We start from the raw sequence: 20616 nt of genomic DNA, 5'->3' as shown, positions 1-20616 counted from the left end.
ACTTTAAGAAAACCAGTTTTCGGTGTAGGAAGCTTCTCACCCAGGGCTCAGCCTTAGTTTTGGGGAGGGGGGGGGGGAGACGAGTAGCGAAACTCCAGCGTCTGTATTCGAGTCCTCGGGCGTCGGGAAACGGCGAGGAGGCTCCTGCCCCAAAGTTTGCTCCTTTGCCACTTGGAGGGACGGGTTCTGCCGCCCTCACAGGGAGGAGGTGAGAGGACCTCGGCCAAGGAGACAGTCTGTCAGCCGAAGTGGTGGCCCAGCAGCCGAAGTAGCGGCCCACCAGCCGAAGTAGCGCTGCTTCTCGCAGCCGCGCGCATATACGCGAACCTCACCGAGACCCGCTCCGCCAAGCAGGGCCGTGAAAGAACGGCGGAAGCCTGACGAAGTCGCACGAGACTCCTGCGCACGCGCGTGCAGCGTCGGGGGACGGGCCTCGAGTGGGTGGAGCCAGCGGAGTCCCTAGGCGAGAGCCCTAGGGGAGAGTGGCGCGTGCGTTCTGGTCGTAGGCGGGGAGTGGGCGGGGCCATAGGGAGGCGTGGTTTATCGTCACGCGCAGCCCTGCCCCTCGGCCGTCGTCTACCTCCCGGAGGCGGCAACCGCTCCTGCTCCGTCTTTCCCGGTTGTCAGGGCCAGGCTGCTCCCTGCTTGTTTGGTGACCATGGGGGACCCCAGCAAGCAGGACATCCTGACCATCTTCAAGCGCCTCCGCTCCGTGCCCACCAACAAGGTAACGGCCGCCAGACGCGTTCAGGCTTGCTTGGCATCCCTACCGGACCCCGCGGACGGCCCCTGCGGCGCCAGTGGCCGCGGCCGCGGGAGGAGGAGCCGGCCCGGCCTGTGACACGTCGCACTGTGCGGCCGCAGCGACTGGGCCTCGCCTGGGTCCAGACTGTGCGCCGCCCGCCAGCCTCAGCAAGGGAGGGGGCGGTTAAGGGGGAGCACACCAGGGTCCCGGGCAGAGCGGGCGCCTGGGGGTCCTGGGGGCGGGAGGCTAGAGCATCTGGGGGTCCAGGGGGCAGACGCTTGTGACTTCCTGACACTGGGCCAGGGAGCTTACAGGAGTCGGAGCCGGCTTTTGGGGATGGCGGAGTAGACACTGAATTCCTGAGAGAGCCAGAGGCGAGCTCGGGGGCCCGAGAGAGGACTGCGGAGCGTACACCGAGGCTGGGAGCGAACACCGCAGGCCACCTGTGACCCAGCCAGGAAGCATGCACCGGGTCAGAAACTCCAGCTAGCAGCACTGGGCGCTTAGAAAGCTCGCCTTGCCCCCTCTGCACCCTTGAGCTCTCCTCTGAAGCTCTTCAGGGCGACTGTTGGAACGTGGTTGGTTCCCTGTATCTTTTCATGGCAGCCTCAGTTTCCCTGTCTGATAAAGCTGCTAAGTGGTCGCTGCAGTGGCTTCCAGCTCTTTTTTCTTGCTAAGAAAGCCCACCACAGACCTTCCCCTTTCTCCTCTTTGGGTCTCTTTGGAGATTGGTGTGATGATGCATCGGGCTAAAGTGACACCCTCCGCTGAGGATCACAGGTTGGAGTGGAACCTGGACAGTGCAAAGGGCTGTTGTGTCAGCGTGGACTCTCCCCTCTCCTGTGACAGGAGTCCTGTCCGGTCGCCACTGTCACCCCCAAAGTGACAGCTGTTAACCAGCATGGTCATGAGCCATGACATAATAGAATAGAAAGTTGCTGAGTTTTACAAAGTTTAGGTGTCTTTGTTTATAATCTAGGTGGAGAGGAGCCCACATTTTTTACAGCCTAAGAGAAGTGAGGAAGGAAATGGTTTATTGGAGGTGATAGCCGGTGAATGTAGGAAAGTCAGGAGGAGAAGTGGTCCAGGAATTCTCCAGTGCCAATTTCTTTACTATTTTCTTGATTTTCAAATTTAGATTGATCTGCTTATAAAGAGCGGTTGCTGTAGACTAGACTAGATTAGGATCTGCAGTTAGCAGTGTAGAAACTATATTTTTGTCTGCTTTATCTCAGAAACACAACATATTTTCTCTTTGACTGAATTCATCAAAGGGAAGGTTCCCTTTTAAATACGATTTCACTGTCTTTATACCAAGAATACTTTTGAGGGACATGTTTGGGCTTGCTTGTGAATTGCTGTCCAGACCCTTTGACTACCCGTGTCACCTTGGGCAGGTTACTTGTACCTTATTTTCCTCATCTGAAAATGGGGCATAAGCTGGATCTAATTCAGGGGGTTATTATGAGGATTATATGAGAAAAGCCAAGTAAAGCACTTAGAGAAGTACCTGTATATATCGGTCCTCAATACATGCCAGCTCTTTTTTTGTTTTTATTATTTTAATTATGAGCAACCTTTACAGGGTTGTTACAAAGATTCATTTGGCCAACAACAGTGCCCAACATGGAGCAAACACTCAAACAGATTGATAGTCCAAAACTGTGTTTCACCACCGTAAGAACTGATATACTGCTTAGAAAACCACATCTCAACTTTGGTTTAGGATTGCATGTCAACACAAAGTGCAGTCCCTGCTCTAGCAGGAGAACATAGGCAGCATCTGTAAGAGCCACGCTTTTGTTTCTAGCTGCCTTCTGATCTCAGATTCCACAGGTCCCAATCTCAGCTTGTGAGCTCTTCCACCCCTACAAGCTGCCCCAACTCCTGTATTTGCATTTAGTACCTGCTTTGTGCCAGGCTTGGTGCTCAGCTCAGGTGAACAAGGTAGTTGGGGCTCCAGCTCTCACGGAGCTACTTTCTGCAGTTCTTCATCTTGGTGGGTCAGGAGGACGCAGAGGCCACTTGTTAGAAACCCTGCTGCTGTCTTTTCATACATAGCCAGCCTTGTGACCGCCTGGAGAGTGATTCCTGGACTTGACTGCTCTGGGCTGTGTACTCCCTGTCTCTGGGTCCCCTCCCCGCATGGGGCCATTTCCTGCTCAGGTTTTCACCACTTACTGCCCTTCTAGACTCTGTTCTTGAGATCCCAAATGCTGCTTGGACACTGTCTAGAAAACTGTTTGCATCCTGGCCTTGCTTACTAAGATTCAACCTTATAACTGGTTGTCTTGCCCACCAGGACTGCTAGGTTGTGGGCTCCTTGTGGGCCGACTCCTCCCGGGCCACCTTTGTCCATCTGCTTCGTGTGAGCCAGGTGCTTGGTGACAGTGACAGCTGGTAGCTGAGTAAGTGCAGGCTTACAGTGGCCTCTTGCAGAGGGACAGCACCTTTGGCAGAGTCATCCACTGTTTGGCATCCCATGGGAGGGGATTCCTTTGCTTATGGCTCTTACCACGGGGCGTCTTCATTTCTGGGTCCTTTTCTTCCAGTGGCCTGGGGGCCGGGGGATAGGGACTCATCAAATGTCCTGGAGTCCGAGCCACCATCCACTTCTTAATACCTCAGCATCTGCCAGTGTCTGGTGTACAGCAGGCAATCAGTAAACACTGAAGTGAATGGCTGGTGCCTTTCACGTCAATTGTCACCCTGCCACCGCTATTCCCACTTACCTAATGTGAGCCTGGCACAGTGAGGAGCCTTGAAATGTGAATATTTCACTCTTGTATTGCCCTCAAAAGGCCAGAAGCCAAATCTTTCTTGATGATTATAGTTGGGACAACCTTCACATAGGTGGCTCTTCCTGTAAATTGTATCCAAAAGATGGGTGCTTTTAAAAAATCTCCTGTTCATGGAATTTTTACTACTCTGTTGTTCTGACTTTAAGTAATTACAAATATGAATTCCATGACAAGCACTGTGTATTTTAAAGTAATTTTATGTCCTGTTATCAGATAAAGACTGTTTGACTTCAGTCAGTCTTGAGGGGCTTGGTGATAATTTTCAAGCTCGTAGAAGTTTTGTAAGTTTTTCATTTAATTAACATATATTTCCTGGATGCTTAGTATGAGCTAGTCACTGTTTTTCAGGCTCTGTGGGAGATTAAAAAAATACACATCCAGTCTCTGTGCTGATATGTGAGGAAGGCGAGGTGAAGGGAAGCGTCCTGACCCTGCAGGAGCTCCAAGCCCCCTCAGTGCAGGACGGGGCACGCTCCTTGGTTATGAGCTGTGCGTCTGAGTTATAAAAGTGACCTGGACAGAGTGGAGGAGGCATGAAGGACACAGCATTTCATAGAGGGGCAGCTCTCTGTATTAGTGTCTATTGCTATGTATCCAATTACCTGGAACTCAGCATCTTCAAAGAAAAAACAAATTATCTCACAAAGGTTCAGAGGGTCAGGAATCTGGGGGTGGCTCAGCTGGCTAAAAAATGTCCCCCCTCCCCTGAAAACAATGAAAAACATCTCTATTTTTAACTGTTGTTCTGACTCTGATTAATTGTAACTATTAATTTCCATGACAAGCGTTGTGTATTTCAAATACTTTTATGCTCCTGTTATCAGATGAAGAATGTTGGCTTCATCAGTGTTGAGGAAGGGAGGCTCAGGGTCTTTCATGAGGCTGCAGTTGCCCGAAGGCTGAGGTTTCCACTCCAAGCTCACTCACGTGGTAGTCAGCCAGGCTCTGCTCCTCACTGGCTGTTGGACTAAAGGCCTCGGTTCCTCACCACTCGAGCCTCTCCACTGGGCTACGTGTCCTCAAGATGTGGCAGCTGGTGTCCCCCAGGGCCAGTGATCCAGGGGAGGGAGAGCAAGAGAGAGAAAGGAGACCCCAGCATCTTTTATGACCTAATCCTGGAAGTGACATACTGGCGCTTCCATATCACTGGTCACAGGCCCACCGGGGAAAAGTGAGGGTGGGGATTATGTGAGGGCTTGAGTACCAGGAAGGCAGGATCCCAGGGGGCATCTCGGAGTCTGGCTACCACGCCCTCCTTCTCTGGCCTAGGGGAGAAGGACATGCACGAACACCTGCCGTTTGGTAGAAAGCCACCGTCCAGGGGCTGAGCAGGGGACATTCCTGTCTCGGGTTCATGTACATGACTGGTAGGAAGCCTGTTGATGCCTTACATACGAGTAATATTTGAGATGATAAACACACCCAAGTTCTCTTCACTTTGCATGCTGCATAGTGTTATAACAGATATGCAGTAATATAGAACTTATTATATAATTCATGCATTATATTAATAGTCTACTGCTATATAATTATATGTAATATAGTAATAAAATAAATTGAAATTTGAGGTTTTGGGAAAAAAACTAGGTGAGGTGTTTTCTAATAACCAGTTTAACCTGTAACGATGAAGCAGCTTTCAAGCCAAATCCTGTACTGCCCAGAGGATTGGTTCATTTGGTTAATCAGAATTAATTAATAACTGAATTTAAAAATTTTCTTTCAGGTGTGTTTCGACTGTGGTGCCAAAAATCCCAGCTGGGCAAGCATAACCTACGGGGTGTTCCTCTGCATCGACTGCTCAGGGTCGCACCGGTCACTCGGTGTTCACTTGAGTTTTATCCGGTGAGTGAGTCTTCCATCACTAGGGGTGTGGGATTGATTCCACTGTTTCATGGGTCTCTCTCCCCTTTTCCTTTATGTTTGCTTTGGCGTCCAGTGAAATGAGAGGTTGATTATGAGTAATGGAGATTTCAATCTTACATAATTAAGTAAACTGCGAAAACAAGCTATTTACTATTCAGTTGCCGTTCCGTAGAGCTCTGTGTGAGAGACCTGAGGCAGTGCTGTTGAAGACACAGTCAGAATAGAGGGTTTGAGACAGGATTTCCTTTTCCTTTATTGTCTTCTAATGATCAGAGGCACAGAGGAGCCTTGCTCTGACGCCTCCTGGTAGAAGGGGAGTCAGGAGCAATGGGTCCGGCCTACCCTCCCCCAGGCGGAGGGTTAACACGGGGGGCGGGGGCCCCTTGTTACAGCAGGGGTTTGCCTCCAGCATAAACTACTGCTCTGGCTCCCAAGGACACTAATAGCACAGCCTGGGGGAATGGCTTGTGCATGAATTTTAGTGGCAGTTTCAAATGTTTACAGTATGAAAGTCTTATTTTCTTAATTTGAAGACTTGGCTGCCTGGCACCCTTCTGTGAAGTCCCTCTCTCTGCTCTGACCCTCTGTCAAAGGCCTCTGTGGGGCTTTTGTGGGCCCCAGAGAAAGGCACCCCTCTGGACACAGCCCCACAGTCCAGTGGGAGGCCAGAAGTGCCCTGGTGTGAAGTACAGTAAACTGAAATAATACACGGATCCCTGGCCATGCTCGGGGCTTAGAAACTGAGTGAGGCCTGTGCCTGAGCAGCTGTGGCCTCTGCAGGGCACCCCCTACTGCCGCCCCGAGGCGGGGGCTCTGGTCTCTGTACGACTGGCCTCCCCCAGGCAGTCACCTATTTCCCTGCCACTTCCCTTCCCAGGGAAGGAACCAGCTAGGCAGGCAGTCTGTTTGAAATTATGGCAAGCAGTTTTATTTTATGTTATGACTAAGGAATATTGACATTACAACGTGATTACCATAGAGAACATTTGTTCCGGTAGGATAAAATCGATTATAATTTGTAATATTTTGTATGCTGGCACAAAAACTATATAATAATAATAACATAATTTTCTTTTCATATATTAAGCTAAAAAAACTGTGTGTACTTTCCTGAGTTCTTTTTTCAGAAATCAATTTCTATAAAGGTATGATGGGCTAAATATCATAGCCGTGTAAGTCCATAGGTAATTATTTAGAAAAGGGAGTTCTCTTATGTGTTCTTACTTGGCTTTAGAGTATCTCTCAGTTTCCTGTCTTCTTTTCTTTCTCTTAGACGCTGGTCCCAGTATATTGTTAATACACCAGTCCTGTCCTTGTCTCTTTTTACAAATGCCGAGGGCTTTAGTTGCCAGGGCAAGTTTATTCTTCATTTACTTTCCCCCCAGATAGACTGTCACCAGTTAACATGGGGTGACCCACTCTGCACAGACCCCGGGGTGCCTGGACTCGAGGCAATGTGTAATTGCCTGTCTTCCTTTCTCTCTTCCTGTGCACTTTCCCTCTTCCTCTCTGCTAAGTCCTGCCCAGTAGAACCCTGCCCTCCCTTTTCCTCACCACCAAAGCACACTGCCAGCTAAGCCATTCCAGGAAATCAGGTGGTTTTCTGACGTGTTCCCCAGTTGAGGGCTGACCGAGAGCCTGAGGCCGGACAGCAGGATCTGTTTGGGCTGTTGCAGGCTTAATCACTACTCTTTTAAAAGTTAGATAAATATAACAGTATGAATCACAATGCTTATAAATAACTCAAAAACAACTGTTAAAAAAAATCACTGTATATGTGACCCAAGGGCATCAGTCTAGGACTTAGACTAAGAGAAAGTCAAGCATGATAAAGGTACTAAGGATTTTTTTGTGAGAAGTGGAGGGCTGCCCTTTAAACATTTTTTATTGATTTTAAAAAGTTACAAACATTAGTTCATTGGGGGAAAAAAATCCAAACAGTCCCAGAGCATATAAAGTAGGAAGTGAAAGTTGCTCCTCCGGAGCCCCGCCTCCCTTCCCTTCTCCTCCCCCGCCAGCCAGCTGCACACACAGACACACACACGGACACACACACGGACACACACACAGTCCCATTTCCCAGGCATGAACACATTAACAGTTTGGTGTGGGTGGAATGTTTATTTAAAAAGTTGTTGTTGTTGTTTTTAAGTAGAATTTCAAGACAACAATTTTGCAAAGGAAAACATTTATAACCTCTGGCTCTTGCCCCACAAAAAAGGAAGGGCAGTTTACGTGTCTACGGAAATGGCAAAGCTGTGTTGGGAGCTGACTACAGAGTGGACCTAGGCATCTGGCCCTTCCCCACCAGGTCCCAGGGCCGGAGCACTTCACCCCAGTGCCTGTGACAGCCCAGTTTCCTGGGGCCCCCTCCCTCCAGCTCTGCTTCTTCTCAAGTTCACCATTAAGTATTTCATGAGCTATGACAGGTGAAGGGGGTCCATCTTGTCCATGCATTGCTGTTGTTGGACTAGGGGGAGGGACAGGCTCAAATACAACATAAATAAGAAGACGGACTATAAAGAGGTGGAAACAAAGCATCGTGTCTACCTCTGGTTAGAAAATAATAGGCAAAGTTTAAAGGAGGAGGTAACATTTGCCGTGAACTTTGAAGATCTGGTGAGATTTTGATGATGGAGACAAGGCTGGGGAAAAGGAAGTCAGCGCTGAGACTTTAAGAAAAGGTGTAGAGGTGGGAAAAGTGAAAGGTTTAGCAGCTAGGTTTTGTATGCATAGGAAAAAGAGGGGAAATGAGAGTCAGAGGGGAAGATCTGTGTGACGTTGGGAGGGTCTTGATTGACTGCCAGGCTGGGAACTTAATCTTGACTCCTTGAGGGGTGTACGTGGGAGGGGAAGGCTGATGTGGGCCTGGGTGCAGCGGGCGCCCCAGAGATTCATGAGGCAGTGCTGGGTGGGCACTAGGAGCGAGGGCGCTGCAGCCTGACTCCTAGGGGTCTGAATCCTGGTGCCATCCCCCGCTAGCTCTGCACGTGTTCCTTACCTCTCCGTGTCTCAGTTTCCTTCTCTTGAAAGTGGGGATGAGAAGGCTTGTGCTCATCACAGGGCTTGGGAGGAGTGAGCAAATGGACTGACTCAGAGCCTGGCAGGTGGCGGGCCCCCAGCACGTGTCCACGATGGTCAGATCCGAGTCATTTGGGTGCCTGCTCAGTGCACGTGAGAGGAGCACCTTTTTATGTTGTTAGCTCAGAAAGGCAGCACTTTTCCTGACCTTATATTAAGCAATCAAGCCAGTTAAACAAATAGCTACCTGGAAACGTCCTGGGCTTGTCTCTAAGAGTCTAGATTAATCACAGTGTAATTTACTTCATTTTAAAAATGTGATTACATGATAACCTTGTCAGGTTTATTTGTGAGATTCATTCTGCTCTACGTACAAAAAAAATACTAACTGTAGCAGCCATTAGTGAAGCTAGTTCATGCAGTTTTTAAGGAGGTTATGTTTTAACTCATAAGGATTGTAGAAATTATGGGAAATCCGTTTTTATCATTTACCTGACTTGTTAACAGGAGGCAATTCTGTTTGTCTTTTCATTTTAAATGTTATTTTTAAATTTTCTTAATTAAAACCTGTTTTTCTCAAGCTTCACAATTATCTGAGGTGCATTCATAAGAGGATATAAATTTGGAAAATGAACCCATTAATTTTATTAATACAATCCTGGACAAGTGAATCTTTGCAAATGAAATAGTTTTGTGAATTGTCCTAAACTGTAACTGTTTTAGTATCAGTGATAGTGTGACTCGTTCTTCGAACCAAATTGAAAATGACTAATGCTGAAAACGAACAGTTCTGGTAAAGTGAAACTAATTCTTCAGCTTTTCTTGCTTTCCGTGGTTTACTTTCTTCTTAGCGCTGTCACCGACTCTTACCTTCCATACAGCTCTTAATCTAAATAGAAGATAAGAAGCAACCTGCAAGGAGCCGCCGCCTCATGTAGCAATGGGAGCCGATACACAGTTCACGTGTCTTCCTCAGGTTGACTATATTCAGAGTCCGTTATCATCAAAACCTTTTATTTTGAAATTCCGGTGTTATGAGAGAGAGGTCAGTTCAAGAACAATTAGTTTTTATGTTCAAGAGCTGGAGCCTTGTCTTCTAGGAAGGGTGACAGGGGCCAGGAGTGGCTTGTATCAGCTGCCCTGACCCAGCATCCTGGAAGCATCTGTCACTGCCAGCACAAACTCGGAATTCTTTAGGATCCTGAAGAGCAAGGAAACCTTATTCTCAAAAGTTCAGTGGCTTGATTCTGGGAGGAAAAAGTATTAACATTTAAGAATATTCTTTCCGTTTAGATCTACGGAGTTGGATTCTAACTGGTCGTGGTTTCAACTGCGATGCATGCAAGTTGGAGGAAATGCCAATGCAGTAAGTTCATCTCAGCCATGTCCTTCTTGTGTGCATGTGTGCTGCACTAGGAAAGGAGTTCACATTTGCACGAGAGAACTTGGGAGGCCCTGTTGGACAACAGAAAGGCATGGTGGGCTGAGGAGTTGGACGACCCAACTGGCTTGTTTTTCCAGAAATCTATTAAAAACCTAATAAACACAAAGCTCTGGATTAGAATACAGTGATAGACAAATGAGACCCCTCCCACAGGCAGAGACAGAGCAATTAAAGAAGTAAATAAACAAGAAAGTAACAGGTGTTGGTAAGTGCTTTGAAGAAATTAAAACGGGAAATGATGATGCGGAGGACCTGGGAGGCTTCTTTATGACAGTATGGTTTTTTAATGCCTGAGGGTGACTTTTGTACTCAGATGGAATGCTTCCAGCTTCTTTCATCTCAATTTTACTTAATTTATTAAATCTACAAATTAAAAAGCCTACTTTCCAAATCTTCAAATATAGCACATAAATATCATATGTCAATTTATAAACTTAGTAACTTCTGTGTAAAAAGTAACTTTTTAAAGTATTTAATTTATAATTTTACAAGAGCAAATTTCCTTAACCCCATTTACAAACCTAACTAAGGATCCTCAAACATTTTAAACTTCATTTACAAACTCAGTATATCTGATTTCTAAAATACCCAAGTGGCAGCCCTACAAATCTAGCTAGCAAAATCACCCTTTATCTAAAATACTGTTAAGATGGGGAGGGTATAGCTCAGTGGTAGAGCACATGTTTAGTCCTGGGTTCAACTCTCAGTACTTTCATTAAAAATAAATAAATGAAATGAATAAACCGAATTACCTCCCGCCTCAAAAAAACCAAACAAACAAAAGTACCATTATATATTTATAAAATACCAAAATATATTTATAATGGTATGCCAAAATGGTGTAGATTGAGTAAGCAGAATTCCCTCAGACATGCCATTAAACATTCAAAGTACAAGAAATCAAATTTGCACACATTTCAAATCAAAATTATATCTGCATCAGTTAAATATTTAAAATTAAAATTGTAAATCTAAAATAGTAGTTTTCAAAATACCATATTATTGTTCCCTAAGCAGAAAAATTAAATTTAAATTAATCAGTTAGCTTACTTTAAACTTAAATTAGATTAATTTTTTCCCCTAGTGAGAGAAATTAAATACTAAGGAATATGATTTTGTCAGTACGAGTGATCTTTGGAAGGCTCCAAGCTACTGTAATAACTAAGTTTTTTTTTTTTTTCCACTTTCCAAGAAACAATTTTCGCCCCCTGTTGAGAATGCATGCCTTAAGTATTTCAAGCATGTTATTCGAAACCCTTGCCCATTGTCGTTATGTCCACAAACTTGTTCTCCAACCTAAACCATGGGTTTAATTGTATCTGTCCTCATTTCTAAGCCGTCCTAAGGTTACAGAGGCCCCCACCCATCTCCAGAGAGCAGCTTTCTCACCTCAGCCAGTGGAGGTCGGGGGACTGGGGTGGGGAGGGGTCCGTCAGTGGTTGTTGGGCTCAAGCAGCGGAATGGGGACCATCCTGCTCGGGTGGTCTGCCCCTTGCTCTGCCCATGTGACATTGGGCAAGCTGTCCACCCCCTGCCTCAGTTTCCCCGTCTGTAAACTGTGACTGATAGTGTTGCTCTGAAGATTTAGTGGGGTGGTGCCCGCAGAGGACTTAGGATCTGGTACCTGTGTGTGCTTGGTACCATTATTCATCCAGTTGGTTTAATAAAAGGATTGCTCACACAGGTTTTTAAAACACTTGCTTTATTTAAGATGCGAACACTATAATTCATGACTGTACATGGAACCTTTGAGAGGCGTTTGAAAGCAGTTTTCTCTGATTGTTTAAACATCTTTTTTATCACCATGTCTGTGCTGTGGTCTCCCCTAATGAGGAAATAGTGCTGAAGAAGATGAGAGCGTGGCTCCTGACCTGCTTGGCAGAAATTCCAGTTTACTGGAATCCAAATTGAAATGAATCCCTCATGAGTTAAAAGTAGCCCTGAGTGGAGAGCATCCCCCTAAATAACATTCAGGACGGCGGAGGTGGTTCAGTGGAGAAAAGACAGGCCAGTGATTTCATTTGCTAATGCAGGTCTCACGTCCGCTTTCACCAGATGATCAATCGCAGGTCTGTGGGGGTGTCACCCCTTTTAGAAGGAAAAATGTGTTTTAAAATTTTTCATGATTTAAATTATTTTGGTTTTCACTAGTTTGTTCAAAAAATCATTCGTAACATGCAGTAACATTTTTGATCACGTGTTCGTTAATGTGGTGTTGCTGTCCCCCACGTACTTTCCTCTGCAGTCTTCCTTCTTCCATCAACACGGGTGTGCCACCAACGACACCAATGCCAAGTACAACAGCCGCGCGGCCCAGCTCTACAGGGAGAGAATCAAGTCGCTGGCCTCCCAGGCAACCCGGAAGCACGGCACTGATGTAAGCACTGCGGGGCCGTGGGGGTGGGGGCTCCTTCACACGGACCCTCATCGCGGTGGAGAAGGGGGCTTTCATCCTAAACAGTAGAACGTTCCAGCTGATTCTCTTATGAGGAAGTAACATATGGTGGGTTCACGGTCACTCTCAGCGAGGTCCTGTGAACACGGAGCAGTGCGTGCTGCGGCCCCACTCCTGGGGAAGTACAGTCAATACTCACCCCATAGCCTTTTTCACACGTGTTTCTGTTTAAAGACACCTCATTTTGTATCTCTTGTTGACTCAGTAACACTGAACTCATGGCCAACAGCACTACAGCCCCTGCTGAGTGAAGCTGAGTGAAGGCTGTGTCTTCTCTGTAAGGCCGGTCACAGCCTTCATGTGCTTGGGGACATGAGGGGGTGCTTCACTGCACTCGGGGCCCATTTTAAACGATGAGAGCACCACCAAAAAGCACAGAAACATGGAAAGCGTGTCACTAAATAGACTGCAGAAAGGACAGCAGGAGCTGGAACATGAGGCAGGACGTTGCCTTGTTCAGCCTCAGCTGGGAACGTGCACCTCGGGGGACAGATTCTCTGCTGCTCTGCAGGGGTCCCCGCAGGATGGCAGGTGGGGGGCTACAAGTAAATTGTAGCAAGTAGGTGAATTTGCAAATACGGAATCCAGATGACGAGGCTCGGCTGTACTTAGCAGGTGTGAAGCTCGTCTTTCCTTCTCAGAAATGACTTGGGAGCTAGGTGTTTATCTTCCACAAGGTTTGCCCTGGAAGTTACTGGCTTGATACATTACTAAGATGTGCTCAGGGCCCCGTGTGGGCCTGTTACTGACTTTACAGTAATGGAAAGTACGAATCATTAGTAAATCTGTCTCTAGAAAAGGAGTGAAGGGTATTAAATAAAACTCTTTAGAGCAGGTGAGGTGCTGAGCAGTGCGTGTGATTTTGTTCCAGCTGTGGCTCGACAGTTGTGTGGTTCCGCCTTTGTCGCCGCCACTGAAGGAGGAAGATTTTTTTGCCTCCCATGCTTCTCCTGAGGTATGTGTTACACTCTACATAATTTTAAAGTATGCTTCTCAAATATAAAGTTATAAACATGAAGTTATAAAGGGCATATATTTAAAATGTTTCCATTAGGTTGCAGGCTAAGCGGCTACAGCAAACAACCTGAAATATAGTCACTTCACGTAGAAATTAATTTCCCACCAGCAGTTCACAGGTCAGCTGTCCAGGGTTGACCGAGGTATTTATTTTGCTGTTCTCTTTGTGTGGCTCCGTCTCAGGGTCCAGAGTGGCTGCTCCAGTTTATGACCTTTCCCAGCCAGTGGGAGGAGGGCAGACATCAGGAAAGCAAGTGCCCTATCTTTCACAGTCCAGGGGTAGCACACCACATGGCACTTCTGCCCACACACCGCTGGCTGGAAGGTATCCCATGCCCTGTTCCTCGCTCCCTGGGAGGCTGAGAAAGCCCTCCTACCAGTCTTCCTGCAGCTCAGAGCTTTGGGATTGACAAAGAATGAAGACAGATTCTAAAAGGAGATTGAATCTCATCGCCCCGATCTCGCTGTGTCTGTAGAACATATCTCAAGGTTACTGTGAGAAAGAAATGAGTTAATACAGAGGAAAGGCATTGGCATCTAGCACAGAGGAAGCCTTCAACAAGTGCTGTTTCCTTAGCCTCATCGTTGTAGTCCGACAGCGCCAGTAGCAATAATCCATGGTCCTTTTGTAGATTTTCCCCAAACCGCTTAGATCAGGGAACATAAGACCTGCAAAGCCTAAAATATTTACTAACTGGGCCTGTGAGGAAATGTGTGCGAGCCCAGGCTCAGAGCCTCGGATGTTCTGTTAGCGGCCCTGCCTCCTCCAGTCCCGCTGGGGTAGGGGCAATATCTGCTTAACTGCTGTTCAGTCCTTCTTTAACTAATTTTCAAGTAAAAATTGCGTGAAGTTGTTAGAAATTGCTAAACCTCGATTTTTTTTGGCTTTTATAATTTGTATATTACATGCATGTTATTATTGACAGAGTCAATAGTTACTCAAAGCAGTAATCAAACAAGATGGGAACAGAACAAGAAGAAAACATAAGGCGCTCTGTTGTGATCTGCTGCTGGTGTTTAATACAGAGCTGGATATAGAATATCTGTGATTAGTAGCGGAGAAATGTTAAGAATAGAAATGATGGGCTAAAAAGAGGAGAGAGATGAACAGTTTGGTGTGGATTAGAGTTGGAGACGTTAATATGCATTAGTTCACTTTAGTGTGTCCCTGTGTGTGTATATATATGCATGTGGGTGTATATACACACACACACACACACACACACACGATGGAGAACTAATTATAGATGTGTGTGTACACACGTAAGTATATTACCTAGCTCTGTCCACTCAGAGGCCCAGAGACAGGATTCCCCGCACAACAGTCACACCCAACACCCGTATCTTGGTTTCTGAATGCCATTCTCCAGTAAGAGGAACCAGGGCTGCCTGTGAAGAGATGGCAGATCCTAGGACTGGGGCTCCTGGGGCGGGTGAGCCTGGAGCACGTTATAGAGCGAGAGGTCGGGATGTGCTAGGAGGCCGGGGCTGGGGGAGTGGATGCGCACATGTCTAAAGGACTCAGGAACCAGCCTGAAAGAGGTCCCAATGGTCAAAGTGGAAACAATCTGAACAACAAAATAGATAATGACCTTTTGGCTGTAATCCAAAGAATAAATAAATATCCAGGAGCCCATACTGATATAAATAGATGATTGAATAAGTGTGTAGGGGGTACAGTCTCTCATAGAGAAAATTCCAAATCATACATATATGTCTCCACCCCTCCCCTTCCCCTTGTATGTCGCTGGACTCAGTGACTCGCCTCCCAGGACTTAGAGGATGGAAAGGGGAGAACGGTGGCTTTGCAGGGCAGAGACGGGCAGGCAGCACCCTCACCAAGGATGGGAGCTGGCGTCACCGGTGCTCAGTCGTGTAGGTGGGAGGCAGTGAGTTGCCTCTCTGGTATTCTTCCCTCAGACCTAGTCTGGTTGTGAGAAAACATCAGACAAACCCACCTAAGGGGCTTTCTTCAGAATGCCTGATCAGTCCCCTTCAAAAGTTTCAAGGTCCCCAAAACAAGGGAAGTCTGAGAAACTGTGACCAAGCAGAGGAGACTGAGGGGATGTGATGGGTGCAGTGCGGGCTCCTGAGTGGGTCCTGGAACAGAAAAGGGACATTGGTGGGAAAATCGATGAAATTGAATAAAGTCTGGAGTTTAGCTGATACTGTACCAATGATAACTCTCAGTTTGGACAAATGTACCCTGGGTATTTTAACATTAGAGGGAGCTGGGTGAAGAGTATGTGGAAACTATTATCTTTGCCACGTTTGTGTAAGTCTGAAATCATTGTGCAATAAAGTTTTTATTAAAAAAAAAAGAAAACTGAGGAATTTGAGCATTGAAACAGAGACTTAAGAATAGATAATTTTTTCTTTTTTTAATTTTATTTATTTTTTATTGATGTACAGTCAGTTACAATGTGTCTGTCTCTGGTGTACAGCACAGTGTCCCAGTCATGCATATACATGTATATATTCATTTTCATATTTTTTTCTATTAAAGGTTATAACAAGATATTGAACATAGTTCCTTGTGCTATACAAAAGGAACTTTTTTAAAATCTATTTTTATATATAGTGGCTAACATTTGTAAATCTCAAACTCCCAAATTTATCCCCTCCCACCCCCCTTCCCTGGTAACCATAAGATTGTTTACTATGTCTATGAGTCTGTTTCTGTTTTGTAGATGAGTTCATAGTGTCCTTTTTTTTTTTTTTAAGATATCGTATGGTATTTTTCTTTCTCTGTCTGGCTTCACTTAGAATGACGATCTCTAGGTCCATCCATGTTGCTGCAAATGGCATTATTTTATTCTTTTTATGGCAGAGTAGTATTCCATTGTATAAATATACCACAACTTCTTTATCCAATCATCTTTTGATGGCCATTTAGGTTGTTTCCATGTCTTGGCTACTGTATACAGTGCTGCTGTGAACATTGTGGTGCATGTATCTTAAGAATAGATAATTTTTAATATTATCCTTCCTTCCCACTAATCCAGGTACTCAGAAAGTGACTGTCTAAATTACTAGGTTGTCCAACCCTGTTCTGATTTGTTTCTTATGACTTTTCTTGCTCTGTTGCCAATGACTTTTCTCCCCTCACTTCAGGTGAGTGGCCCAGGGTGGGCATCAGCACAACCCGAACCATCCCTGACACCAGCGGGACGTGGACACTGCTCCAGCAGACAATGAAGGTAGCCCTGAGAAGTGGCCTGTTACTTGTCCTACACGTCACTGGCATGCCATGAAACTACTAGAAGATGAGACCCTCACATTTAACAGGGAAAGATGCCCATGATCGATTATAAAGTGGGGATGAAAGATTGCTGAACGTGGAATATGATCTCATGTTTGTAAATAACGAGACCAAAATCATACACAGTTAACATCAAATTGTTCACTGGAGAATGAAATTACTGAGGATTTTTACTTTAAACTTAATATAGTTTTGAAGTGACTGAACTTTTATAATAAGTATGTATATGTTACTTTTAAAATCAGGACACAAGATCTCAATTTAAACTATTCTGTAAATAGTTGATATCTAACGATTAACATTTGGCAGCTTTATTATAGGATTACATTTATTGTAAACATACTTACATCAGTTGCTTACATTTAAAAAATTGCTCATGTGATATAACATGGATCAAAACACTTTCTGTTTTAAAATTGAGCATTCTTTGTTACCCAGAATGTTAGTGTGAATTAACAACAAAAACGTTAACATTTGACAGCTAAGCAGTGAACTAGTGGGTGGGACCCTCGGAAGTGCTGGCTCGTGTGAGTTGAACCTGGAACCGCTTTGAGGAACTTAGTGTAACAGGAAGGACTAGACAGTCACCAACCTTCAGATTGGGTGATAGTGCTGAGGCAGTTTCTGGCAAGGACTTTGCTGGAGGGTTGGAGAATAATTGGCATTTATCAAGTAAAGAGTCCACGAAGAGACTCTCAGTTGGTTTTATTAACAGGAAAACGGAGGTAGCTAAGTGTAAAACAAGATTTTATTCTTGTAAATTCAGCTCTGCGTGAGAGTGGAGTCGGGGAGCTTGTGGTGAGAAACGAAGTCATTTCGTCTGTTGAATTACGGGTGTAAGAGTGGGAGTGTCTGAGATGCCATCAAACAGCAGATTTTCAGACGCCTGTTTTTCATTTTCCTGGTCCAGGAGTAGGACCGTCAGTGAATCAGGATAGGAACATTTTGCATCCTGGGGAACAATGAGTGGAGTTGGGACGAGTGTCCAGCATTTTGGAAAAAATAGTAAAACAAGGCAGAATTCCTTCTTTACTCTTTACACCAAGCTAAATTCAGGTGGATTGGAGAGTTAAGTGTAAAACACGGAAGCATGAAGGTCCTGGGGACACGTGGGCGGCACTGTTTTGTCATCCTGGATGGGGAAGCCTTCCTGCATATCCAAGCCTCATTAATAAATCCAGCCACCAGAAATGTAACATTTCTGTTCCAAAGATGGGCTTTAAAGACCAGTGATAAACATTTACAATGCATATATGGACAAAATTTTCTTTCCTTGCAAACAACCGCGACACGGCTGGTTTTTGTATGATTTGCAACCAGTGAGTTTTCTTTCATATTTCTTTTTTTATGCATGTGACTCTAAATGCCTGCAGAGAAGACGTTTACACATTTCTCGGTGGAGTTCAGTTTTTTTATTTCTTAGGTTTGCACTGTGCTGGCCCTTTGGTTCTGTTTGCTTTCTGTTTTTTTACTTGGAATGGAAATCTTGCCTCTGGTGGTCACGTGGCCGCCTCTTCTTTGGTCCCAGCTCCGAGTCCTCTCCTCAGAGAGGTGTGTCCCGCCACAGCCACGTTCATGTATATTGTCTTCCTCTTGTGCAGCACGTCTCAGCTCTGGGAATCACCATGTCCGTTAGCTTGCATGTTCATCGTGTGTCTCTTTCCTGGGCTGCGCACTCCCCCAGAGAGAGACTTTTCTTAAGGAAACTCCCTGAGCTATTGATCAGTTGCTCATTATCCAAAGGAGAGAAGAGAAAAAACAATTCCGACACTCTTCTGACTAGAGAAAAGGTGGGCTTTGTACCCTCTGCAAGTACAGGTGATAATTTGAATATTGTTACTATGACAACTTACTAGCATAAAAGGCCTTCTGAGATTGAAGGTTACCTGCCACAGGAAGTCCTAGTAACTTCTGAAGCCCAGATGTCTCAGCTTGTTTTACTAACAGAAAACTAAGATCACTAAATACAGAACAAGATTTTATTCTTGTAAATCTATTAGAATCTGCATTCTTAGCTGAAGAATTTCTCCTGAAAGGTTTTGTTGTTTAGAATTCCATCTCCTTCTGCACCTGCAACAACTTTCCTCTATCTTCTCCCTCTGGAATTTTTCCTAAGCAGTGGAGAGTTCGGGAGACTTGTTATCTCAAGGCTTAACCTAGAATTTCATCTGTTAGCATCGAGTGACAAGGCACAGTCTTGAGTAAGTTTCAGGATTACACAATGAAAAGGAGAGAACAAAAGAGTTTTAACAAGTAGAATATGTGGCCTGAAATACTCCACTTCTGTGTTCTTGTTCACTGCTGTCTCTCCAGCGCCCAGAGCAGTTCCTGGCCCATAGCAGGTCATTAACAAATGTGTTGTCAGCTCTTTGTCTACAGAGTGTCATCTTCTCACTCATCCTGCTTTGCCTATTTAAATGCCTTAACTGACGTTTACCTTTTCACAGATTTATAAAAATAGAATACTTGAGTTTCCTCTAAACCACTCTTGGGCTTGCCTTTTTTTTTTTTAATACTTTTTTAAACATTTTATATTTTTGTATTTTTTTATTCATTTATTATTTAATTATTTTATTTGGGGAGGTGGGGAGGTAGTTAGGTTTATTTTTGGAGGAGGTACTGGGGATTGAACCCAGGACCTCATGCATGCTAAGCATGTGCTCTACCATTTGAGCTATACCCTCCCCCCATTTGGGCTTGCCATTTTAAAAATAACAGCTTTATTGAGATATAATTTGCACACCATAAAGTCCACCCTTTTACAGTATACAATTTTGTGGGTTTTAGTATATTCAGAAGGTTGTGCTGCCATCACTGCTACCTAATTTCCTAGCATTTTCAGCAGCCCCAAAAGGAACCACTATCCATTAGCAGTCACTCCCCACTCTCTCCCTGCCCCTGCCCCCAGTCCCTGGCAGCCGCTAGTCTGCTTTCTGTCTCTAAGGATCTGCCTCTTCTGGACACTTCATATATGCGGAATCATAATACGTGATCTTTCGTGACTGCCTCTTGTGCTGAGTGTAATTTTTTCAAGGTTCACCCATGTTGTAGCATGTATCAATATTTCTTTTCTTTTTGTGGCCAAATAATATGCTATTGCATAAATATACTGCATTTTGTTTATCCATTTTTAAAGTAATGAATAAAATTTAAAATTAAGAAAAAAAGCTTGATGAAATTCCTAACCAGGATCATTTTTTAGGTAAACTAGAAAACAGAGCAGATTTCTTTCCAACTGAAAATTTAGGTGTCTTATCATTGATATAATTAGTATTAGAATTTCCAAATGTTAATATATATTGGGTGTATGGTCCACATATGTACTAGGTGTCTCAAAACAGCTTACTTTAAAGCACTAGATCATAAGGTAGAATTCCAAATGATATTGGTGAAGGAGACCAGTAACATTTTTATTCTACAAAGCAACTGGATACCAAATACACTTTTATTTTAATGGGCTTTTAATTCAAAACTCTTAAAATGATAGAATATGGAGCTTGAAAAAAGGCAACCATTGATGGAATTGGATAAGGTATGCAGTCCTGAGCAAATGGAATGTATTACATATTCAAAAGCACGTTTGATGAGTCAGTTTTCTACGTTAATATCAATATTTTTTAACTTTCAGGTGGACCAGAACAAGGACCAAGCGTGGAAGGTCTTAATGTACCAGCAAAGGCTGCTTTAGGTGATATGCATTACCCTATATTCTGATTTAGAGAGTGATATTTAATCAAGGAAAATTAATCCTGTCTTTACCTTCTGCCTAGAACTTACAGAATAATATGGCATCATGTAATCTGTTAATGAGATTTATTTAAGCGAAAAATGCTGTTCTGCTTCAGCCAGGTTGATGATTGTGAAATGCAGCCACCTGTGTACCCAGTGAAGTTGCTGTGGATGCTTTTGATTTGCTGGTTTACTTTCCAGCACAAGCAGAAGTCAGAGCAGCCACACTGTTCCTAGTCACTCAAGAAATCTTAGCGTTTCCTTCTCTTTCTGATTTTA

The 20616-nt window shown here is 44.7% G+C and overlaps 1 protein-coding gene across 1 annotated transcript in view; it reads left to right on the top strand.

Moving 5' to 3' along the window:
* Positions 1-557: 557 nt before the first annotated feature.
* The window catches only part of ARFGAP3 (ADP ribosylation factor GTPase activating protein 3), a 46246-nt gene continuing 26187 nt past the window's right edge, over positions 558-20616 (top strand). Inside the window, 8 exon segments of the mRNA XM_032492371.1 lie at positions 558-727; positions 5270-5388; positions 9724-9796; positions 12120-12251; positions 13201-13284; positions 16461-16508; positions 16510-16546; positions 20237-20296. Coding sequence (XP_032348262.1) covers positions 659-727; positions 5270-5388; positions 9724-9796; positions 12120-12251; positions 13201-13284; positions 16461-16508; positions 16510-16546; positions 20237-20296 — 622 coding nt within the window. The 5' untranslated portion in view covers positions 558-658.

Source organism: Camelus ferus, chromosome 12 (assembly GCF_009834535.1).
Source record: "Camelus ferus isolate YT-003-E chromosome 12, BCGSAC_Cfer_1.0, whole genome shotgun sequence".
Classification (NCBI taxonomy): Eukaryota; Metazoa; Chordata; class Mammalia; order Artiodactyla; family Camelidae; genus Camelus; species Camelus ferus.
This window is presented reverse-complemented; position numbering and strand designations above follow the sequence as displayed.